The sequence below is a fragment of the Carassius carassius genome, chromosome 15 (assembly GCF_963082965.1).
Source record: "Carassius carassius chromosome 15, fCarCar2.1, whole genome shotgun sequence".
Classification (NCBI taxonomy): Eukaryota; Metazoa; Chordata; class Actinopteri; order Cypriniformes; family Cyprinidae; genus Carassius; species Carassius carassius.
Genome location: NC_081769.1, coordinates 33,432,838 through 33,454,842, shown reverse-complemented (window position 1 = coordinate 33,454,842; position 22,005 = coordinate 33,432,838). Strand labels below are relative to the sequence as shown.

General features: G+C 33.6%; 2 protein-coding genes across 4 annotated transcripts; one reads left to right on the top strand and one right to left on the bottom strand.

Annotated features, from left to right (window-relative positions):
- Positions 1–581: 581 nt before the first annotated feature.
- Positions 582–8,891, bottom strand: trip13 (thyroid hormone receptor interactor 13). Its single transcript, XM_059568582.1, has 14 exons — positions 8,756–8,891; positions 7,979–8,069; positions 7,216–7,369; positions 6,947–7,073; positions 5,976–6,031; positions 4,764–4,854; positions 4,620–4,692; positions 4,475–4,538; positions 4,315–4,401; positions 3,011–3,117; positions 2,581–2,734; positions 2,389–2,501; positions 2,240–2,309; positions 582–987 (listed from the first exon to the last, which is right to left on the bottom strand). Exons 2-14 carry the CDS (start codon positions 8,059–8,061, stop codon positions 892–894), a joined length of 1,275 nt encoding a protein of 424 aa, XP_059424565.1. The 5' UTR covers positions 8,062–8,069; positions 8,756–8,891; the 3' UTR covers positions 582–891.
- brd9 (bromodomain containing 9) lies at positions 8,821–20,765 on the top strand. Of its 3 annotated transcripts, none has more exons than XM_059568581.1 (17): positions 8,821–9,005; positions 10,624–10,838; positions 12,775–12,864; positions 12,943–13,078; positions 13,593–13,650; positions 13,726–13,870; positions 13,953–14,063; positions 15,137–15,255; positions 15,329–15,461; positions 16,829–16,901; positions 18,051–18,146; positions 18,314–18,446; positions 18,531–18,642; positions 19,299–19,349; positions 19,429–19,525; positions 19,611–19,781; positions 20,560–20,765. In XM_059568581.1, exons 1-17 carry the CDS (start codon positions 8,954–8,956, stop codon positions 20,652–20,654), a joined length of 1,887 nt encoding a protein of 628 aa, XP_059424564.1. In that variant the 5' UTR covers positions 8,821–8,953; the 3' UTR covers positions 20,655–20,765. The 3 variants fall into 3 exon arrangements, with proteins under 3 accessions (XP_059424564.1, XP_059424563.1, XP_059424562.1); XM_059568580.1 differs by having other exon boundaries at positions 15,134–15,255; XM_059568579.1 differs by having other exon boundaries at positions 15,074–15,255.
- Positions 20,766–22,005: the final 1,240 nt, after the last annotated feature.

The following is a 22,005-nucleotide window of genomic DNA, read 5'->3' as shown; positions in this document are numbered from 1 at the left end:
TCCATTATGTTCTATTTCTCAGAAAATCGGACTTAATTTCTTCATTTTGCATCTCAAGTTAATGCATACTGATTTAAGGCTATTTCGATATTAAAAAACAAAAATGAATTCTTTTTTTGCAGTGCATGTAATGTTTAATGCCATGACTATCTGTTATGATTTAGGAAGTTTGTAATGCTTTAAATTGTGTGGGAGGGCGATTTAAGACTTTTTGAGACTCCATAGAAAATATATATTCAGGCTTTGCTCAGAAAGCAAAATAAAATCAACATAAATCATAAAAAAATCTGATTTGTACAAACCTCTTGCATGATTTTAATAAAGGCAGTCAGTCTTAAAGAAAAATCCAAATCCAAACTGAATGCATGTTAGCACACAAACCCTGTTTGTTTTTCTAATATTACTAAGAACAGCTGTCTGAGTGTTGGTGCATCTGATAATATCTACAGTATCTGAGGCGTTGCATGCATTCATGCATGCTGTTTTTCCCGCATTAGCACCATTATGACACCTACTGGTTGTAATGCATGAATAACAGTGGATTAAACTTGGTCAGAAAAAAAAAGATGCAAAAGGAGTGATTTGTTTCTGTCTTTTAATTAAATGATTTAAATATATACATACATAAAAACTGAACATTAATTTATTCATATGCAAATAGCATTGCACTGCTACATTGCACATTTCAAACATGGATTTTGGACACAACTTCAGCTTATGAATATCTTATGTTACCCAGCAGATGAGTCTCATAGATAAATGCCGTTTTAAACTCTCAAACATGAAATAAGACAACAGTGGTTCGTTCTGGGACAACATTAGCATTAGAAACGCTGAATTAGCAAACAAAACAAGAAGAAACCGTTGTGACGCCAGCAGAACGTCAGGCGCTCAAACACAGTTGACCAAACTCGCCTGTTCCTGTCTCTGTTTGTCCACGGCACGCTCCATCGCTTTCAGAAAAACCTCGACTGTCATTGTGGAAGACTGGAGACAGAAGAGTTGACGTGATTACAACAAACACTAAACTGCAGAATTAATTCCTGTTGTAAAATAAAATTATATGTGATGCACATTGTATATTAAGTCAAGACACTGCAAGCTTGCTTTTGCATGCACTAATCAATTTTTAAGATTTTGCATCAAGAAAGAAAATATCCAAAATACACATTTAAGTATTTATTTAATTACACTTTATCTATAAGTGTCTGTAGATTTAAATTTCAATGCATATCTTTAAATGCTGCAGGATTTTTTTCTCTAGAGGTATTTATTTTTATTTTTATGAATATATACACATGCAACATTTTACATTGTTGTTGTTTTGGCTGTTGACAGTATTTTCTGATTAATGGTGTGATGAATATGAGGCATTCAGAATACATTTAGACCAGAATTTTAAACTTGACTTTATCCTAGATTTGTGTACTTTAAAAGCATGCAAATGCGTGCATATTTCATTAGATAATGTGTAGATTAATATTATTACCTTTACTGGGGCTAAGTAATCAGTATTCAGTAATCAGTATTCAATCAAAAATAAAGAATTTTTTTTTCAGATTACTTTTTCCAATTAGTAACTTAACACATTATTTTTCAATTTTTCAAGAAAATATCCAAGTTACTTTTAAAAATGCATCACTTTGTTTTCTAAATTTCTTCCCACGTTAAGAGAAACTGAACTTTTTATAACATTAAAAACAAACAAGCAAGCAATGGTCAAATACATTTCTTACATGTGACTGTATTTGTACTGGTTGAAATATATAATTTTTTTTAAATACATTTGTGTGCTGTGAATTATGTTGTGAATTCAACAACATAATGGTGAAAAATATTGCATATTTATATATCATTTATCTAAAAAAAAGAAAAAATGATGTGCCTTTCAACAGTATTTTTTTGGGAAGTATTAAAAGATCTCCAAAATGAACACTAATATGTATAATAATGTGCTCTGGAAATGTATACAAATTAGCACATATTAAATAAGATAATGCTTTTTTGCATATTTAAACATAACTGTGATTAATCAACATTTCTTGCTTGTCAACCGTAAACCTGATGATAGAATTAATCTAATAAACTATATTAATTACTGAAGAATTGTTTATTCTGGCTATAATTAATAATAAATGTTGTTGTCATCCTTGCATCACGGCAATGAGCCGCTCGAGGTCATGCACCAGAGTGATTTCCCATGCTTTAATACTAAATAACATCATACAAAGACGAGCACCTTTCCATAAAGCGCATGAGCCAGAAATGGGATTTTCCTCAAGGCTCGTCCACTGAGTCCCATGCTCCTCCTGTGTGCAGACAGAGACACTCGTGAAGATCATTTCTCAGAGACTCTCAGTACTAGTTGCATGAGAAGCAAACACTCACTGGGCGAGGCTCCTCAGGGTTAAGCTCAGACGGGTCACGTCGCTCTCCATGAAGTTCATAGTGCCCAGTTCCTCCAAACTCAGCAGCTGCTGTCTGGGGTAGATGATGTGACGCTGCAGGGAGAGTTCAGATCAAGTCTGTGAGGTCCAGCAGAAGATCAGAGACGTTCAGTAGCACTGAAAACACACTCACCTTCATCAGCTCCTCCAGACAGGACAGGTAGATGTGGAATATGGCGCTGGCGCTCGGGGGCCCGATGTACTGCTTTATATCAGCTCGGTCCACGAAGGCCAGATCGATCTTCTCCGTGACGTTGGATGTGGTGAGGATCACAACATTCGGGTGCCTGAATCAGCCAAACACGAGGTTTATATCAATTGCCCATTTTTCCTTCCATGATGCATTTCAACATGCATTTTGCATAAAAAGAAGCGCAAGGTGGAAGTGTAGGTTATTATATCTTAACAAAAGACTACAAAAAGAAACCTTTATTTATTTAAATGATGTGATCATGCACAATGAGAACAGGAGCGTGCATCGAGTATCAAGTCATTCTGATTCCAAGCATGCCTTTGTAGATGAAAGTGAGTGAGTGCTGCAGAAGAGATGAAGAGAAGCTGACCGTTTGATCTGGTCGAGCTGGGTCAGCACTGAATTGACCACCCTAATAGCGTCAGATGGCTCTGTTCCTGCTTGAGCGGCGCTCCGTGCAGCTGTGAGGCTCTCCACCTGACAAACACACTTCATTATCCAGCAGAAACTGCAATGTTTCTACACAGCATATACACAACTTTCACTGATTCCAATAAAACATAGGAAGTGCTACAGCTTGCTCAACTCACAATATGCACAATATTTGTAACTTATTTTGCACAATATGCACAATTTTGTAGCTTTTGTAACAAATATATATATATATATATATATATATATATATATATATATATAAAGGAGTTTTTTTTACATTGAATAATATTTTATTTTATTTTTATTGTTTTATTTTATTCCAATATTTTTATTATTACTTTTATGTATATTTTCATATTATTATTATATGTTTTATCTAATATATATATATATATATATATATATATATATATAGTTTTTTTCTAAATGGCTAGTGATGGAAAAAAAATTAATGCACTACAATTTTTAACATACAGAAATTTGGGAGCATTTTTTTTTATTGTACAAACAATGCAACGCTGGGTCAAAAAAAAAATCCTCTGGATCCATTCCAAAATTGGCAGAAAAATTATGCAATTTTAGACCGTTTTTCAAAGCTCATTCATAAAACAAATTAAATTAAATTAAATCAAATTTATGCATTTAGTAGATGCTTTTATCCAAAGCGACTTACATTGCATTCAGGCTATCGATTTTTACCTATCACGCAAATGCATTTTTAATAATATTATCACAGTATTTCAATGGTCAAATAGCAAAAGTTCTTAACTTTTCATTATTTTTTCTTAGGGGTGGAAATAAATTATTTTCCAAACACATTTTTGCGCTCAATTGTGATGTAAAATGTTCAACTAACGTGTCTATAAAATTGCGGTGAAATATTGCATATTTATATATTATTTATTTCTAAAAACTTTTTTTTTCTGGTGATGTATAATAAAAAGAGACATCTAAAATACTCTTTCATTCTTGATATGTTCCGGAAATGTATGCACAAATTAGTGCATATTTAATAATATAAATATATACAATTTGTTTTAAAAGAAACTAGTACGAAATACCGTGAGCTGCAATTTTGCAAAGTATTTCCAAATTATTCTGCTTATCAGTTATAACTAATAGTTGAGGACTAAAAAACAAGAGTATCAAAATATCAAAGCTGTTTTAATAAAAACGGATCATTCATGATGAGTGAGTCAAATGCGACAAAATAAAAGAACATTATTGGTGTAAGAGAACCTCATCAATCAGGACAAACACCAGGGCGTCTTTATCATCGATGAGCTCCTGGATCTTCTGAAACATCTTTGTGACCAGTTTCCCACTCTGTAAAAGCAGTCAGATGTTAATGAGGGTTCAGACACGGATCTGAGGAAGCGTTTCAGAGATCCAGCCGTACCTCGGAGAACCACTTGGAGAAGAGACTGTGGCTGTTAATCTCCACGAACTGGCTGTGTGCATACCTGTTTAGAGAGGAAACACACAAATAATGACGACACGGGACACTCAGCAGCTGCCTCTGTGATTTTCTGAAGGTGTCTCACCTGTCAGACAGTCTGATGGAGAGCTTCTGGGCGAGTCCTTTACACAGAGACGTCTTCCCTGTGCCAGGCGGCCCTGAGGGGACACGCAACTGTATAAACACAGCAGGCATGAAGACAGAAACCACTGAGCTTATAGTGTCTTACCGTGAAGTAACACCACACGATTCCAGGCGATCAAATTGCTGTCCACATTTCTGTCAGAGAAGAAAATCATCGTCGAAACATAATCCAAGAGCTGGAGAGATAAAGTGAAGAGAGAGGTCATGTTATGGCTAGTGTAAAAAAAAATAAAAGATTTTACTAGAAAGACAGAAATATGGATCAATGGGTGGTGGTGGTCTAATAAATTGTTAAGCACTGTGTGTGTGTGTGTGTATCCTTTATTCGTCCCTCCTGAACATAAACAAAAGTGTCCCTTGAGGGTCAAAATGACCCGAAGGCTAAAAATGACACTCATTTTACTTATTTTCTTAGTCCTGAATTCTCATGATGATCCATTTGCGTTTTATTTTTCTAAATATTTATATAGGTTTTTCTTTTTTGGTGATTGTTATTATATTTACCTTTTATTCTGGATGTTTAAGAAAATATAACATTTCACAAAAAAAAAAAAAAAAGGGTCTCTGATGCCCTCTGGTGGAGAAAAATGACAAAACTGCATTTTATGGTTAGAGCCACTATATAAGGGCCTATAGAACCCTATGGAGATTTTTAACAGCAAAACAAGTGAAACATGAGAAATGAGTTTGGTTGTTTACGGATTCAAATATATATTGAAACATTACAAATCCATATTTTGAATAAAAAAGACAAAAAAAATTCTAACTGAATTATCACCTAAAGTATGTATATTCATACAGTTTCATTAATATGAAAATTATATAATATATATTTTTTTTAAATATAAATATGATATAAATTCATTGGTCCTCACCACATCACTCAAATTTAACCATTAAGTAAAAAAAAATGTTTTATATATATATATATAAGAAAAAAAAAAAAAAAAAAATTATATATATATATATATCCCAGCAGAAACATGAAAAATATTATAATGTGCTCTATGGGAGTGTTTGTACTGTGTGTGTGTGTGTGTGTGTGTGTGTGTGTGTGTGTGTGCGTGCTATGTCTGCATTGAGGATATTCTAGATTCTCAGCCCTTCGTTTGGTTATATTAAAAAAATCACATGTGATAAAAACCAGTTTTCTCATAAATCCCATCATTCCAAGGGACGGGTGAAGGATACATAAAAAATGTCAAATGCCCTCTGCTGTGATAAAGGATTTTAATAAGCATAATTCTGCTACATAATTTAAGTAATTTCAAGATAACTGTGAATAAGCGGTTCTTACTTGTGTTTTGATGCCTTCCTCATAAATCAAGCTTTCCCAAATGCCATGAAACTCAGCTGGAAGACATGAAGAAGAAAAAGATGATGTCTTAAAGATTAGTTCAAACTATGCAGCTCTCTTGAACAATATAATGTGTATAGTCTGTTTGTTTTGTCACACTTTCTTTGTGGTGAAAACCATACTTTAGATTAACATTTTGATTCAAATTTATTTAAGACTCATTTGTGCAATAAACATTAGATTTGGATTAACCTGATTAAACTTTTTTTTAATGCTATCCAAACAATAAAACACGTCTATGGGTCAAAGACAAAAAATGGTTTAATCATAAAAACAATCTTAAAACAAAAAAAGTGTAATACTGCTTTAACATTTGACATTTTATTCTCCAAAAACTTTTTTGTAAGTAGACACTTTACATACATTTAATGTGCTTTTATGAACATAAAATCACTTTTGTAATTGTGTTTTCTTCCTTTTAATGTCTCTTATAGTTCTATTAACTTTCATTTCAGTTTTATTACATCAAATTAACATGGGAAACGTTGCCTTTCAGGTAAATTAAATGTTTCTTTATTTAATCAAATAATAGGTTTAGTTAGCAATAATACTGACACAGAAGAGCAATAACTCAAAGAATAATTTTTAAGGGAATAGTTAATGCAAAAAATAAAATTCTGTTGTTATTATTTTATGCCTCCAAGTCATTTCAAACCTTATTATTATTATTATTATTTTCAGTGATACAGGCAATAACATATTGAGTAAAATGTTTAAGCAGTTATTTTCTGTTCTATTTGAAATGGATGCAGATTTAAAGATTTTTTAAGATTTATATCACAGACAGAATAACAGCATAAAGGTTCGGATCAAGTTAATAATCACAGAATTCTAATTTCTGGATGAATGATTCCATTAAAGGAATCTTTGAATGTGATTTGCATTAAAAGGGGCGTGTCATGCATAATCACCTGCTGGGAGGAGCCAATGATTGGCAGCAGAAAGCTCCTCCTCCTCTTCTAGAGCAAGCGTGCTGGGACTGTCATCATTCAGAGAGAAGATATGGAGACAAAGGTTGTGAGCCTTCAGATCCACAAGCTGTAGGATATAAAAGAAACATCACAGCCATAAACCTCAGACTTGACAAACAACATGTAAAAACTCATCAGTTTTAGACATTCCAGAAATTCATTCCATGAAGTACAATGTTCACAGATGATGATAAAACTCTGTTAATTACTTTTGGACCGGTTAAATCCGCCACAGCGACCGACTCCACATTTCTGGTTAGAAATTCATCATCAAACTCTGTCCATCTGTAGGAGGCTAAAACAGTGCTGTGTCGATCCAACAGAGACAACACATGCGTCCTCACCTCTGACCTCTTCACTGTGCTGCAAACACAGATCCACACCGTTTGAGACATTAGAAACGCTGTTGACAACTCGTTATACTTCGGAAAAGTGGAAAGGATATTGAATGAAGAAAAAAATTGTAGGATGAAGGGAGAGTGTCTGAAAAAATAACGATAGACACTAGGGTTAATTTTTGGCTGCATTTATTTGATCAAAATACAGTAAAAAAAAATTTGAAATATTATTACAATTTAAAACAGCTGTTTTCTATGTCAATATATTTTAATATAGAATTTATTTCTGTGATGCGCAGCTGTATTTTCAGCATCATTCCTCCAGTCTTCAGTGTCACATGATCTTCAGAAATCAGAATAATATGATGATTTACTGCTCAAGAAACCACTCTGATTAAAATCAATGTTGAAAACAGTTGTGCTTTGTGGAAACCATGATACACTTTATTTTTTCAGGATTCACAGATGAACAAAAGTTAAAAGAACAACATTTAATTAAAAGTTTTAATGAGTTGAATGCATCCTTGCAGGACAAAATGTTCCTTTCTTTTAGAATGATTGTAAACCTAAATGTAAATGTGAACCTAAATCAGTATCTGTAGAATAACGCAAGGGTCATTAAATCATGATTTACCTCTGAGATTTGACATTAACTTCTATGTGCACTTCAGGGCGGACGATGGTGACATCGGACATGTGATGGTCAGAAATGTCCATTACTGAAACTGAAAAACACACAACACACACAGTCTGACAACGAAGAATACACAATATCACGCATGTGACCCTGGAGCACAAAAGCAGTCTGAAGTCTCTGGGGTAGCCTATATTTGTAGCAATAGACAACAATACATTGTATGGGTCAAAATAATGCATTTCTCTTTTATGCCAAAAATCATTAGGATATTAAGTAAAGATCATGTTCCATCAAGATATTTTGTACATTTCCTACCATAAATATATCAAAACTTAATTTTTGATTATTAATATTCATTGCTAAGAATTCATTTGGACAACTTTAAAGATGATTTTCTCAATATTTAGATTTTTTTGCTCCCTCAGATTCCAGATATTCAAATAGTTGTATCTCAGCTAAATATTATCCGATCATAACAAACCACACATCAATGGAAAGTTTATTTATTCATTTGTATACATCTCAAATCTCTAAATGACCTTTATGGGTTGTGCTCAAGAGTCACATTTATAAACAAACCCTTTAGCAACCTCGCAGAAACTAGCTAACTTTGCGGAAAGCTAATTAATAAACAACCGATTATCAAGCAACATTTAACCCCGCTGAAACAACTTTTTTATTTCTTGGGTCTACTGATAATTATTTTGTTAACTGCCGTGTTTATGAACACATAGAGTAAAGGAAGAAAGCAGAAACAGAGATAAACACACTTACCTCACAACAGCTACAGACAGAACTCGAACTTCCCGCGCTCACGCTGACGTCAGCCTGCCCCGGAAACGACAACGCCTGAAACCGGAAGTTATGCGGAGCTGCTAATGCTAATGCTGTTGTCGTTGTTGTGTCGAAGAGCGAGACATACGCGTATTCTACAAGAACAAACCTGATTTTTCAACATAAATAAGGGCAGAAATGGGGAAGAAGCACAAGAAACACCGAGCCGAGTGGAGGAAGGTTGAAGGAGGTAACTTAACGTTACAATATGTATACGATAAAGCGCTTCAATTCATTCTTATATACATATATCTTATATTAATTTATAATTATATCTTTTGTTCGTTGTCTAAATCATTCGATTTTTATATTCTGAGGACCTCCATCATAAAATATGTTTTATATCGTGAGGGTTGTGATGTTATAGATGTGTTGAATATTATTGGGAAAGTATTTAGTTTTCTCCGTTTTCATTACTGTACTGTTAAATGTATCATTTAGTTTCTTCCATACTTGTTCTATTATTAATTTAATTATTGTTCTACTAAAATATGTTTTTTTCGCTCTTATTCCTATTATTTTTTAGTAAAAAAAAAATAAGTTTACATTATTTTAATAAAATGGTTTATTTAATAATTGTTCATTTCATGATAATTGTTTTACTAATATTTTAATAAAATGGTTTATTAAATAATGGTCCATTTTATAATAATGGTTTTATTATTATTGAAACAAAATGGTTTATTAAGTTAGCTTATAATATTTTTAATTCAATTATTTATTTATTATAATATTATTTTATTCTTATTATTGTTTTAATTATTTTATTGTTTATTTACTTACATATATATATATATATATATATATATATTTACATTTATTCATTTAGCAGACGCTTTTATCCAAAGCGACTTACAGATGAGGACAGTGGAAGCAATCAAAAACAACAAAAAGAGCAATGATATATAAGTGCTATAACAAGTCTCAGTTAGGTTAACACAGTACACCTAGCATGGGATTTTAAATAATATAATAAATAAAAAGAAAACAGATAGAATAAAAAAAAGAATAGAGCAAGCTAGTGTTAGAGGTCTTTACACATACATACACACACACACACACACACACATACAGACATACAATTGCATAATTAATGAAAAGAAAATAGAATACAAAAAGATTAGAAAGGTAGTTAGATTTTTTTTTTAAATAATAGAATTAGAATAGTGAGTGCTAAAGTTAGAGGGTCAAATAAAGATGGAAGAGATGTGTTTTAAGCCGATTCTTGAAGATGGCTAAGGACTCAGCTGCCCGGATTGAGTTGGGGAGTTCATTCCACCAGGAGGGAACATTTAATTTAAAAGTCCGTAAAAGTGACTTTGTGCTTCTTTGGGATGGCACAATCAAGAGATGTTCACTTGCAGAACGCAAGCTTCCAGAGGCACATAAGTCTGAAGTAACAAATTTAGGTAAATGGGTGCAGAGCCAGTGGTAGTTTTTTAGGCAAACATCAATGCCTTGAATTTTATACGAACAGCTATTAGAAGCCAGTGCAAATATATATTACATTTGTTACCCTAAATATATATTTATATATTTTAATAATAATAATATAATATATTATTTATACTAAAATGTTTTTAATCGTATTCGTATTATTTTTTTTAGTAAAAGAATTTATTTTATTTATTAGTTTAATTATTATTTTATATATATTTCTATTATATATATATATATATATATATATATACACACACACACACAAATTTTTTATTTTATTTCATTTTGTACATTTGTTACCCTGTCCCCTCTGAAGAGTTTTTATTGCCATTTCCATTGGCCTCTTTGCGTGTTGTTTTTTTTTTCAGACTATGAGGACAAAGCCCTTGATAAGCCCCTGAAGCTGGTGCTCAAGGTGGGCGGCAGTGAAGTGACCGAGCTCTCCGGATCCGGACACGACTCCAGTTACTATGACGACCGCTCTGACCACGAGTGGGAGAGGCACAAAGAGAAGAAGAAGAAGAAGAAGAAGAAATCGGAGAAAGAGAAATACGTAGATGATGAGGAGAGGAGGAGGAGGAAGGTGAGTGAAAGAGCCACTCTTAAACACTCATATTTAGACATGAATGAATCATATTGTGCACAGTATGAGAATATTCAAGAAGCATATCCATCATATCAGATGAGCTTATACCTCTAGTAGACTGCCAAAAGTTAAAGTTAAGACAGTTTTACACAAAATAGGATTAAAAATGCAGTAACTAATTTCAATAGAATGATTGGATGTTACTTGATGAATTAAACATGTAACATAATGCACCATAAATCTGAAAAAGAAAAAAAACTATAGCACACAAAAATAACAAAAGCATACACCAAAATTGCTAAAACTTTAACAAACATTGTACTGAAAATTGAAAATCTAAAAACAAATGCTAATTCAAAATAAATAAAACTATAATGATACTTAATTTTATGAAAATAACGCTGATTCTGACGGGGATGTAATAATTTACTAAAACTAAAGCCATACAAAAACAAAAACGTTTTTGTTACTTTTAATAAACTGGACAATAACTGCAATAAACTTTAAATGTAAATAACATTTTTTTATTATTATTTCAGCTAGTTGCCAAAAACAACATTTATCTTTGTAAATGTAGTTTAACCTAATGCACTAAAATAGCTAAAACTGAAATAAACATTAATAAAAAAAAATAGACACATTTTATACAAAATAAATAAACACAACTAAACAATTACAAATAAAATAGGAAAATGCAAAAATAATATGAAATATATTTTAAAAAATGTAATAGAATCTCAGTGATTTTAAAATAACACTATTGTATTAAGTTTTTGTTCAATTATAATTTTCATGACTATTGTTTGTTTTTCATTTTCTTTCTTTGTTTATTTGATAAAATAAAAAAGTTTTATATGTTTGTATTTAGAAAAAAAAGTGTAATTACAAGTGACAGCTAAAATTTCTAATAATTCTAACTATTTAAACCATAAAATAACACTAGTTTGCATTGGCAAAAATCACTCACATTTTTCTTAAAGGGGTCATATGATGCTTTTTTAAAGATCATTATTTGGTGTATTTGGATGTAACAGAATATGTTAACATGCTTTAATGTTCAAAAAACACATTATTTTTCAAAACTGTACATTATTGTAGGTCCTCTATATCCCGCCTCTCTCGACCAAAGCCCCTCCTTCTAGCAAGCACAGTCTGCTCTGATTGGCCAACTGACCCAGTGCATTGTGATTGGCCGAACACCACAAGCACTTGTCAGAAATGTAACGCCCCTTTCCATACTCGCGAGCTTCTTCTTTCAAAATAAATCTAAAGACAGTTAATAATGTATTTAGTTTCACCATCAGTTCAAGCTGAAAGAGGAACAGAGTCCTGACAGACACAGTGATGAAGCTCATATTAAGCTCTCTCTCTCTCTCTCTCTCACACACACACACACACACACACACACACTAGCTGATTCAGAAGTGCCAGATTGTCGTAGCAAAGTCAGAATGACCTCCTCTCCTAGATTCATGAAACGATTGTCCATAAAATGCGTTGCTGTTCTGTTGTAAGTAATATTAAAGATTGCTAAATGCATCTACTTTCAGAAGAACAAATAAAGTTCTTTTGCTTTCTTCTAGATACACACACATCTCCCTGACATGACTGCTTCAACACTTAACTGTGTTACTGAAACCACGCCTGCTTTCTTTGCATCAACTTTTGGGCGGCATTATGCAAATATTTCCACATAGTGATGTAGACATGTGGGGGTGTGTCTAAACGAGGTGTTTTAGGGGGGCGTGGCTTAACTTTGATAAAGAATATCTCTATGGATTTGAGACTGTAGTCTTTGTAACTTTGTAACAGATCTTCTTCATGCTCCAAGAGCACTCCAAAGAGAAAGAAATGATTGAAATCGCATCATATGACCCCTTTAAATGTAGTTACTCACCTTTCATCACACAAACGCTGTATGTATTTGATCCAGGAGGAGAAAAAGAAAAAGCGTGGGAGAGAGCAGTCAGAAAGCGCTGGCAGTGCACCGGTGGAGCCCTTCACCCTGCCGAAGCCCGTGGAGGTAAAGCCGGCGAAAGCCTGATCCAGAGGATAGTTAGGATATTTTGAGTGCTGTGACTGAATGACCGCTGTGCCACAGGTGCTTCCAGAGGAGAAGAAGCGGAAGCGGGACAAGTTTGAGTCGGAATCAGAAGCAGATGAGTTTGTCCCTGTAGTGAAAGTAGAAGTGGAGCAGCCGGCAGATCGACCCGTACGAGCCTGTCGAACTCAACAAGGTACAACTATCTTCCACTAATGATAAGAACCTGCACATTAGTTAACATTAGTGCATGCATTAACTAATAAGCTATGCATTCAGTGTTAGTTCATGTGCAATATTAATATTAACAGATACAACATTTAATTTGAAAATGATTGATTGCATTAGAGTTTTTTGCCTCTATTTTGAGCAAAGCGTACTAAAATGTACACTTGAATTCTTTACAATAAGGGTCCAGTTAGTTCATGTTAATTAATGCACAAGTACCAGTACATTTTGATACAGTATTTATTATCTATTTAGTTAAAATAGAAGTATTTTGATGGGCTCCGTTTTGCACAAAGTGTTGTAAAAGTACTCTTTCAGCAGTTTCCGAATCCTTAAATTCAAATAAATGTAAGTTCATTTAAATTAAACAGCTGTTTAAAAGACATTCTCGGTTCAGTTCTGAGTGATGCACAACCCTGGTATCCATCAAAACAAATCACAAATGACTTGCTAGTGATTTTTGTATTATTTCTGTCCTCTAGAAAACGAATGCACCCCTCGCCAGCAGCTCTTGGAGCATTTCTTGCGTTTGCTTCAGAGGTGAGCATCTGGAAAAGCGATTCTAATCTTTCCTCTTATCTGCATCGGATAAGGACAGTCTTTCTGTCTCGACAGGAAAGATCCACACGGATTCTTCGCCTTCCCGGTGACAGACGCCATTGCTCCAGGATACTCCATGATAATCAAACATCCCATGGACTTCAGCACAATGAAGGACAAAATCGATGCTAACGAATACAAAACTATCACAGAATTCAAGGTGTGCAAGTGTCCTACATACTAGGCTTTACTAAAAGCCTTTGAACTGTGAGAGTGTAAGTGTTTTGTTTCTGACTCTCCAGGCAGACTTCAAGCTGATGTGTGACAACGCCATGGTTTATAACCGGCCCGAGACGGTTTACTACAAAGCTGCTAAGAAACTCCTCCACACCGGATTCAAAATGATGAGCAAAGTAACATTTTTAATGCGCTTTGGTTTTGGTTATTTTCTGTCTTTGTTGTTCATCCGTGCCATCATTCCCATTCGATTCGGATGCATGTGGTTATAGTAAAACTTGGATACAAGGTTATTATAGTTAACTATAACTAAAAGCATTTGATTTATTTTTAATAAACGTGACTTTCATAACTAAAACATATTTTATTTTGGCTGGCTGTCAATGCGGCCTTTCTCAGTTTCATTTAGTTTACCTAAAATAACTCCGACTAAATAAACTAAACCTAATGAATAAATATAATTTAAAAAATGACAACTTTTACTCAAATTAAAGTTGACTGATTCAATTCAGATATATATATACAAAAAAATAGTAGAAATGCTTCTTTTTGTGTGTTTTTTTAAATAAATAGTATATTTTCCATTACAAATCATATGAGCTGGATAATACTGAATATGATTTAAGAATATTGTTGCTCATGAACAGAAGCTGACTTTTTCAGCATTTGCGTTGTCGGAGATATTAGGGAATTTGAAAAAATTTGAGTACAAAGCCTGGAAATTTAATAGGCAAAATTAATCAAATTAATACATTATTTTAAAAATCTTAAAAATTAAATAAAAAATCTGAAAGTGGTGGAAAAGTGAACTTAAATATATTAAAATTATTATTATATTCAGTACATTTAATATGTATTTTAAGATTACATTTATTCAAATAGATTTGGTTCTGGAGAATTGATTTATTTTTTCCGAATTTAATAATTTGAGTTTGTTTGTTTTTAGTATGAGATTGGACAAAGACTTGAATCAGCACACTGTTATTGTATTGCACTGGTGAGATGATCAGTTTTCTCGAGTGCTCTGTGGATTCAGAGACGAGTATCTCCACCATCCAGTCACTTTCTTGATTTGAATCCATCCCGTGTTGGGTGTCCCGCGTCTCCCATCCTCATGGCAAACCTAAGCGCTCCCGCAGGAGGAGTAAATGGGTGCTGTGTTGCTCTATTTGTGCTGTGTTCACAGGAGCGGCTGTTAGCTTTGAAGCGCAGCATGTCGTTTATGCAGGACATGGATTTCTCTCAGCAGGCTGCCATTCTGGGAGATGACCACATCACGCCTGAGGAACCGGTGACGGAGATCCTGCCCATCCATACGGAGTACCCCAAAAAGTCCAAGAAGCAGCCTGTGAAAGAGCCTATCATCAGGTAAAGCAGCGATCTGCTGTAGTTTTGAATGTGTTTGTGAGCGTGTGCTGGAGCAGATGTGTTGCTCGTCTAGTGATCTGTATGAGCTGGAGGGCAACGCCTGCAGTTCGACCGACAGCACGGCGGAGGAGCATGTGTTGGCGCTGGTGGAGCACGCGGCGGATGAAGCACGGGACCGACTCAACCGCTTCATGCCAAACTCTAAGGTGCAGCTGAGCTTTAACCTCATGTTTCTGGGTACAACGGTTGAGTTGTGGGTCATGCAATTTGGCAAAAATGAAGTAATATGCGAAATGGCATTGCAATTTAAATGTATATTTTCTTGTACATGACCCTGGACCATAAAACTAGTCATAAGGGATTTATGCATCATCTGAACCTGATTAAATCATCTCTCCATTGATGTCTGGTTTGTTAGGAGGACAATATTTGTCTGAGATGCAACTATTTGAAAATCTGGGTGTGCAAAAAAGTCTAATTATTGAGAAAATCACTTTTAAAGTTGTTCAAATGAATTCTTAGCCATGCATATTATTAATCAAAAATTAAGTTTTGATATATTTATGGTGAGAGATTTGCAAAATATATTCATGGCACATTATGTCTACTTTATATCCTAATGATTTTTGTCATTAAAGAAAAAACGATAATTATGACCGATACAATGCTTTATAAATAAAGAGAGAAGAATGTATTGTTGGCTATAGCTACAAATATCCCTGTGCTAAATATGACTGCTTTTGTGCTCCAGGGACACAAATGTTCAGTGTTTAGTGCAAAATGAAAATTACATTTAAAATGAAATGGAACATAAGTTTAGCAATATTAATTTTGAAATGTAATATGCAAAATGGCAATGTATTTTTGTATTTAAATTGATATTTTCACATGCATATGTGCAATGTTTAGTGTAAACTGCATTTTTTTTAATACTGTATAATTTAAATTTGCCATTATATAAATTTAAATATAGAAATACATTGCCATTTTACATTTAAAAATAAATATTGCTACCCATACATTATGTTTATTTAAATACAACACTTTTCATTTCAAATTATATGATCAAATGTATGATTTTTAGGATTCCCATTGTCAGAAATATCATGGAATTATTAACATAATCAAATCTTTTAAAGTTATATAAATGTTTATTCAATATTTAAAAATTATAATGTATGTGTAATTTATGTATTTTAAGATCATGTTGCTTTGAATAAATCTTGCCTCTTTGTGAGCTAGAAATATTTTTTTAAAAGGTAAATCTTAAATATTTCTTCTTGATTTTCCTAATTTGATTCATATTTTTGTAACTCCCATAACTGTTTGATTTCAAGATGAAATCGAGTGTGGATCAAACTGAGGATTAAAATGAATAATTTATATAATTTCCTAATGTTTCAGCTTTCAAAAAGATAATATTTTAAGTTTAAATTAAATATTATATAAGCAGTCAGCAGAACCTGTCTGGTGTGTACTATATGTTGTTCCCTCGACCGCATCAGGAGTCATGTAATGCAATATTACCATAGTTTAGTTCCCCTAACCAGAACATTTTTTATTTTGCATGTAGATTGGGTACCTTAAAAAGGACTCTGAAGGTTCCCTCATCTACACTGTTGTTAATCAAGATCCTGAAGCAGAAGGTATGAGCATCACCCTTTCAATGTCTACTACTTTATATAGTGGAATATATATATATACAGTACAGACCAAAAGTTTGGACACACCTTCTCATTCAAAGAGTTTTCTTTATTTTCATGACTATGAAAATTGTAGATTCACCTGAAGGCATCAAAACTATGAATGAACACATGTGGAATTATATATGGAATTATATACGTAACAAAAAAGTGTGAAACAACTGAAAATATGTCATATTGTAGGTTCTTCAAAGTAGCCACCTTTTGCTTTGATTACTGCTTTGCAGTTGTGTTGTGCAGAAGTCAGGTGGATACACAGCTTTATTGTTGAGTATCATATTAGATCCATCGGACTTTTATGGCTCATATAGTATGATATAGTGACAATACAGAGGAAAAACTACTCAGCTTTATTTTACAAAAGCCCAAACATTTTTTCCAGATGATGTTTATATGGACAAAAAGATGAAATTGTGATGCTTTTAATGTGAATCAATGAGATTCTATATAATATTAGTGCTGTCAAATGATAAATCACGATTAAATCCATCCAAAATAAAAGTGTTTACATAATATATGAGTGTGTACTGTGTATATTTATTATGTGTATATAAATACAAACACATTCATGTATATATTTAAGAAAAAATGCTGTTTATATATTAAATAGATTTATCTATAATCTAAAATATAATAATATAAAATGTGTATATACATTTATACAGTACTTTTCAAATATATACTGTGTGTGTGCGTGTTTCTGCATAATACACATTACACATGTAAACAAACTTTTATTTTGCATGGGATTAATTGCGATTAATCGTTTGACTGCACTAAAAATTCTATAATTATTTATCAGTCATCACTCTATATCTCCAATGAAGTGTCTTAGTTAAATGATATTTAAATGATCCAAACATATAATGCATTGCAATCCAGTGATGTTTGAGAGTTGAAGAAATAAAACGCTCCCCAAAAGAATGATGATCAGAATTGGTCCTCACATTTGAACATGATTTTTATAAAACAAATATAATGCAATAAGCTTTAAAGGGTTAAAAATGTCACTTTATGACAGAAAGGTTGCAGAAAGTTTATCCAGAGCAATAACATCATGTGTCTGAAGGATATATTGATTATTGTTTACAGAGGAAGAGACTCATCCTATAGATTTGAGCACTTTGGCAAATAAGCTCATACCTGGATTGACGTCGCTGGGTTTTAAAGATGACAGGAGGCACAAAGGTAACATTAATATAAGCATGAATGTTTTTTTGTAAGGTTTTGAGTCACAGCACTGTCTCTAAAATGCTAGACGAGTCACTAATTAAATCATGAATCGCAACCACGAGTCTCTGAACTTTGAGCAAAGAGATTCTCTCCAGTGAGTTTGTCCTGTTGTTTGGTTTCAGTGACGTTCTTGAGCAGCGCGTACAACACCCAGACCCTTCAGAACAACTCCGTCTATCCCGACCTGCTTCCAGAGGAGATGGACATGCTGTGCTCGGCTTACGGAGACGAGACCGGGGTCCAGTGTGCTCTCAGGTGTTTAGATCAAACCCGTGGATCAGCATTATCAAGCTGTTGCGTTTGTCATTATCAAGCTGTATCTGTGTGTGTTTGCTTCAGTCTGCAGGAGTTTGTCAAAGGTTGTGGGAGTTTTACCAAAAGGCTTGTGGATGGTTTGCTGGATAAAATGACGGCCGGTGATCATTCGAAAGCCATCATTCAAATCCGACAGGTGTTAAAATAAACTAAACTGTGTATATTGACCTGCTGCTTTTTTTTTTTTAGGGGTTTTTAAACATTCTTCGAGTTTTGTGATCATTGACTAACAGCAACACGCTTCTCTTCTGTTAATTGTTTTTTTTTTGAACGAAAGTTCTATTTCTATTCCGCAAGGATTCATTAAATTGATCAAAAGTGACAGTTGAGACATTTAGAATGTTACAAAAGTTGTCTGTTTCAAATAAATGCCGTTCTTTTGAACGTTCTATTCGTCAGAGTATCCTGGAAAAATACAAAATGTCACGGTTTACATAAAGATATTGGCCAGCACAGCTATTGTCAATATTGATGATAATCAGAAATGTTTCTTCAGCAGAAAATTTTGTATATTTTCATGATTTCTGAAGATCATTTGACACTGAAGACGGGAGGAATAATGAAAATTCAGCCGTGCATCACAGAAATAAATTACAGTTTAACACATATTCACTTAGAAAACAGTATTTTAAATTGTAATAATATTTCACAATTTTACTGTATTTTTGATCAAATAAGTCCCAGAGACTTCAAAATCTTTTAAAAAATCCTACCCACCCTGAACTTTTAAACAGGAGTGTAAAATATTATATACTGTAAATGAATATATAATGCATGTTTTTTTTATTTCAGAAAAGAAACTTGCCGATTGATGACACTAAATCTAGTTTAAGTGACATGCCGGTAAGAATTCAGTCTATTATCTTTCAAGTTTCAGATCTCTGAAAGTGCTGTTTGATGACATTTCTCTGTGTTTCTGTAGGGAGCAGATGGAAGTGGCATGGAATCTGGTTCAGTGCTGGATTTCATGTCCATTAAGAGCTACCCGGACAATCCTCTAGATATGCTCAACACATTAGGTGAGTCGTATATCACGCATCAGAACTGTGCTGGTGTTGGGTTTACTGATAGCGAGCGGATGGTTGGTGGTTTTCTGGTCTGCAGGTAAATGTGTGAAGAAGGAGCCGGAGCATGAAGACGGTCATCAGCACTTTGAGGACGCAGCTAAACTCCTGCAGGAGTTCCAGGACGCAGCGCTGGACCGAGTCGGATCCCGACCCTCCTCCAATCTTTCGTCCCTCTCAAACACTTCAGACAGGGATCAGCACCATTTAGGTACCGAGTCATATTTACAATTTATGCATCAAAGGTATTCATTCATTCACTGGGGGGTGATAATTTTGTGCAAAGACCAAAAAAAAAAAAAAAGTCAGTAGAAATAATATTTACATTTACATTTACATTTATTCATTTAGCTGACGCTTTTATCCAAAGCGACTTACAATTGCTATATATGTCAGAGGTCGCACGCCTCTGGAGCAACTAGGGGTTAAGTGTCTTGCTCAGGGACACACTGGTGCCTCACAGTGGATTCGAACCCGGGTCTCTCACACCAAAGGCATGTGTCTTATCCACTGCGCCAACAACACCATATGATTTTTATGATTTTTATTTTGTTTATTTTTTATACTGTAAGTTTCTTGAACTTTTAGCCAAAATATATTTTTTTAACTTCCAAAAGGGTGCATGTTTGTTTGTTTGTTTGTTTGTTTTTGTTGAGTATCATATTTTATCCATCAGGCTTTTATGGAACGTATAGTCTGATATAGTGAGAATAAAAAAATAAAATAAAAAAAAACTGTTAAATTTAATTTAGAGGCCCAAATTGAACGAAAAAAAAATACAAATTATTCATATTTTTATATATATATATATATATATATTTTTTTTGTGTGTGTGCTATTGAAAAAAAATAATAATAAATTATTATATATATATATATATATATCATTCAGATGCCTCTGTGTATCAAATATGATACAGTAATCTCTGTAGAGTTGACAGAAGTCTTGATGTTCTGTATATGAATCTGGTGTTTGTTCTCTGTGATCAGGAAGTTCACCTCATCTGGGAGATCAGACAGAGATGGTTCAGGACCCGTATGAGTTTCTTCAGTCTCCAGAGTCTGGATCCACCGCTAACAGCTGATGAGACTCTCAGACCCACACGCTGTAATTATGTGCTCTTCTAGGGGACTGTAAGCTTGTACAGATTCACTGCATCACGTGCTTGTTTTTTAATAAAAGCTCTGTATCTTGATTCCCCTTGATTGTGTTTTTTCTATGGTGGTAAAAAGCTGTTTTTTTTCACCTGACCACAGGTTTGATATGCAGTAGTGCTTTACCTTAAACTCGCATTTGTGTGTAGGTTTGCTTCTCTTTTTTTATCTTGTGAACTTTAGGAAGTTTGTACTTCACTTCCTCAAAACCCTTTGTCCTGATATCACTTTGCTTCTCAAATGGGAGGCATTTTACAAGCAGCAACCCAACAAAGTGACAGAATTGCTTAGTGCACGAAACTAAACATTTTAAACATTAATTGTGCACAGAGAAAGAAAATGAACAGAGTGGAAATAAATATCCAAAGTCATTGTTTAAAGCACCACTATTATGTAAATATTGGCGCTCTAGCGGTTAATAAACAGAACTGCACGAGTCCCGCGGAAGAACATTCTAACCGGATCTACTTCTCTAAGGTTATGTCTATGGCGATTCACGCAGGTATGTGTTACTCCGCAGCGGTGCCGACCCGAGCAGACCAAAATAGTCCAAAAATAATCACTTATAAATGTACCATAGTAATTCGGGATAAGACAAAAATTCGGTTTGGTAGATCAGTTTATGTTGTACTCGCTCATTATATACGGTTTGCAAATTTTGAACACAGAAAAAGTTCTATAGTGTTGCTTTAATGCAGATGTGATAATGTGAGATGTGACAAAAAACAATTTAAAATTCACAATGTTAATTTTATAGTGATGTGATAAAAGGCAGGTTTATTTTTGTAGCACATTTCACCCACAATGGTAATTCAAACTGGTTTACAAAAAAAATAATAATATTAATAATAGATGCATAAAAATTACATGCTAATGTATTTAAAATAGTAAAATATATGGATATATATTACATTGTTATCAGTAGTAGTATGCAGCACAGTGCGTATTAATTAAATGCACAGCTAAAAGAAAATTAAACATTTGTGTTTAGTATTTCGTGCATTAAATTAAGATATGAAAATGTTCTGCATATTTGCCTGCAGTGCAAAACACTTCAAATGTGCTGAACTCTGACATGGATTCATTGAGAGCTCTCATTTGCATTGGCTTTGCATGTCCTAGTGGTCACTAGGTAACAGTTAAAAGCTCCCACCCCTGACAACTTCCATGTTCTGTAGTTCTACTGTATTCACATTGTTTGAACGTTTCTGTATCACATTACAGTCAAACAATGGTCCACACTTTTCCGAAGTTTGAAATCCACTTTCATGATAGAATTTC